This window comes from Nannospalax galili, unplaced genomic scaffold (assembly GCF_000622305.1).
Source record: "Nannospalax galili isolate Female #2095 unplaced genomic scaffold, S.galili_v1.0 scaffold1236, whole genome shotgun sequence".
In the NCBI taxonomy this organism is placed as follows: domain Eukaryota; kingdom Metazoa; phylum Chordata; class Mammalia; order Rodentia; family Spalacidae; genus Nannospalax; species Nannospalax galili.
The window spans coordinates 32,668-35,845 of NW_008337783.1; the positions used below are offsets into that span (position 1 = coordinate 32,668).

Genomic DNA, 3,178 nt, shown 5'->3' on the forward strand with positions numbered 1-3,178 from the left:
GTCAAACTAGGAGTATAGAGCGGCGAGGGGGGGGGGATGGAAGGGTGAAAGAGGCTTAGGGAGTCCCGGCGCGGAGAGCTGCGCTGTAGACTTACCCCAAGAGGCCTGAGGATAGTAGTCCCTTTTCAAGTTTTGAGAGACTTTTATTTTATCAGTTGGTCTCATCAGAGACTTGCAATTATCAAAAGGAGGCTAAGGCAGGAGGATCGTAAATTTAAGGCCAGGCTGTGCTACAAAGGGAACTTCAGACTAGCTTGGCTAGTAAGATCCTGTCTCAAAACAACTGCTGAGCCATCTCTCCAGCCCTTATTGATGCTTTCTAGACAGGATCTCCCTATAGGTCCCAGCTGGCCTGGAACTCGCTGTGGAGACCAGACTAGGCTCTAGCTCACTGAGATGTAAAGCCAAATTCTCCCCTAGGAGACTCATGTGCTCTTTTGGCTCCCAGGCCCACATGGCCCTAACTCTTGACTGACAAGGCCCGAAGCCAACACCATGCATTCCATTTGGGTTTTTTTTTTTTTTTTTTTTTTAATAGTTTATGGAGTCTGAAAGAGAGTTACTTACAAAGGCATATACTCATGGGCTCTTTCCCCCGTATGTCTCGCCTGAGCTTTTGAGATCCTCTGCCTCCCCAAGATGGCAAATTTTAGCTGCTTCCCTTGCTTAGCATCTGTCCTTAGACCCTTCCCCTCTGCCTAGGGAGTCTCTTGGGGGTTCAGTGCTAGTTCTCTTGGAGGACAGGCCGACCCAACTGAGGTATGCCTGCCGCTGCCTTCCAGGTGCTGGAACTAAAGGCGTGTGCCACCACACCCAGCTTTGGATTGATTTTTCTAATGTTTATTCCCCTGAATCATTTTTTATTACAGGCTTAAAATAAATTTTGATTTCTCCATTTAGTGTAAGCTTTCTTTAGTTTTCTTTAATTCAATTATTCAATTCTTGAGTTCTCCAACTTTCATTCTGTTTAAGAATGAGGGGCTAAAAAAAAAAAAAGAATGAGACGCTAATGAGGCTGGAGCTGAGTGTGTAGAGCAGTGTTGTTGTTACCTGGCAGCTTTACTTTAGTGTGAATAGAAGTGGGACCAGATGTCCTAAGCCCCTTGAAGGCCAGAGTGCAGAATGCTTTCTGTGAGTGATTGTAAGAGGCTGTCTAGTTTCTCCAGATAGACCATTTAGCTCTTTTAAAGTACTGCAATTCTTTTTCTTCTCCCCCCCCTCCCCTTCTGCACATAGGAAGGATTTTAAGGGGCTTGATGGGAGGCAAAGATGTGCCATGTAGACATATAGGTCTTTAGCTCATTTCACATCTCTTTCTGTCATTCCTGGTGACTGGACCTAGAGTGTTCTCATGTTTCTCCTAGGCAGATGACTCCTCCTCTGTTGCAGCTCCCTCTGTGTTCTTTCTAGGCTCATGTTTCCTCTGCTCTGTTTATAAACAATTCAGTTCCTAGCACCCATGTTGGGTAGCTCACAACTGCCTGTAACTGCAGCTCCAGAGGATTGAGCACCTTCTGTACTCTGAGGGCACCTATACTCACAAGTTCAGGTTCACACTCAGACATACAAACAGACACACATAATTAAAAATAAAATCTTAGCAAAACAATTACAAATTATTAAAAAACTTTCTTTGAACCAGGTGTGGTAGTGCACACCTTTAATCCCAGCACATGGGTGGCAGAGGCAGGTGGTTCTCTTGTGAGTTCAAGGCCATCCTGCTGTACATAGTTCTAGGCCAGCAGGGGCTACAGGGAGACCCTGTCTAAAAAAGAAAAAAAAAAACTTGATGAATGTTCATTAAGTAATGCAGCAACTCTTTAGCTCTCTTCCCACCTCTAGTTCTGATTATGTATGTTGGTGGGCTTATTTAACAACTGACTAACCACTAATGACAGACTCTCCCCCTGCCACCCCCTTCTTTTGGGTAGCTATTCCTCAAACTGGAACTGCTGCCACCACTAACACCCTGTGTTTAAACTTTGCCTGGTTAATTCCTTTAAGTCAGATCATGAGACACCTTGCTCACACCTTGCCCTTTGTGGTTTTAGGCACTTTGGATTGATGGTCAGCTGCGTGGTTTTGTGAGCCTTTGCTGCATCCTTCAGCTCACTCCTCTGCAGGCCTCAGCTTTGAAGAAGAGTCTGCGTGTGCACAGTCTTCCTGTTCTACTCAAGTTGGGGAGAAGCAGAGGTCTCTGCTGATGGCTTTCTCTACAAGATCTTCCATTGAGTATGTCTTCCACTTCAGGCCTGGATGTAGCTGCTGCTGCTTGGGGCAGAGATGGAGAAACTGTTCTGCATAGGTGGCTTAGTGGGTGAGGAAGACCAGAATAAAGGTCTTTGGCCAACTTCATTCTAGTGTGTCTTGTATCTCACCTTTATTCTGGCCCTATGATTGGAGAACCAGTAAGGCCGGGTGAAGGCCTTCCTGATCTTTCCTACCCAGCCATGCTAGATCACAATTTGTTCATTTATTTTGTTCTTTATTTTTTTAGCGTGTCACTTTTAAATCAGCGTGGTCCTAGGTGGAAAACAGGTTACAATTTTTGCCCCCGTTTTATTGAAGTATAAGTCATGTGTCATGTACATTTTTTTTTTTTGTATATTCAAAGCTATGTGCACCTATCAACAGTTTTTTGAACATTTTGTTTGGATGGATTCACATAGTACGAGTCCTTTGTGTACGACTTCTAAAATTTAGATAATGTTATTTAAATTTTACCTATGCTATAGCACATATAGCATATATTTGTCCTTCCCCCCTAAGTTGTGGTGAAGTATACATAATACAACATATACTGTTTTAACCATTTTTAAGTGTGCAGCTCAGTGGCATTAAATATATTCATGGTGTTGTGCAATCATCAGCTGTCGCCAGAATGCTGTAATGCTCTCAGCTTGGAATGAGATACACATCAAAGAGTGCTTTCCTGCCTCTTCCCCTGCAGTGCCTGGCTGGTGTTTTGGTGTAGGTGACACAGGGAAGGAGGCAAAGGTATAGAATGCATGCTTCAGGAAAGCAGCAAGAAACTTGAGGCAGGGGTTCATAGGTGGTTTTGGATTGTAGAGCGCACCTAAAATACAAAGTCTGCAGAATCTTTTCCCCAAAGTAATGCACGTGTGCTCAGTCTGTTCCATTAAAAATAAGCCTTTGGAAGAATACTAGATTTACAGAA

The 3,178-nt window shown here is 43.9% G+C and overlaps 1 protein-coding gene across 1 annotated transcript in view; it reads left to right on the forward strand.

The window, feature by feature from the left end:
* Positions 1-2,355, forward strand: part of Pole4 (DNA polymerase epsilon 4, accessory subunit) — an 11,336-nt gene extending 8,981 nt beyond the window's left edge. The window contains exon 4 of the mRNA XM_008832731.2: positions 2,052-2,355. Within this exon, the coding sequence (XP_008830953.1) occupies positions 2,052-2,065 (14 nt within the window). The 3' untranslated portion in view covers positions 2,066-2,355. The remainder of the gene's footprint in view (positions 1-2,051) is intronic.
* The last annotated feature ends 823 nt before the right edge of the window (positions 2,356-3,178 follow it).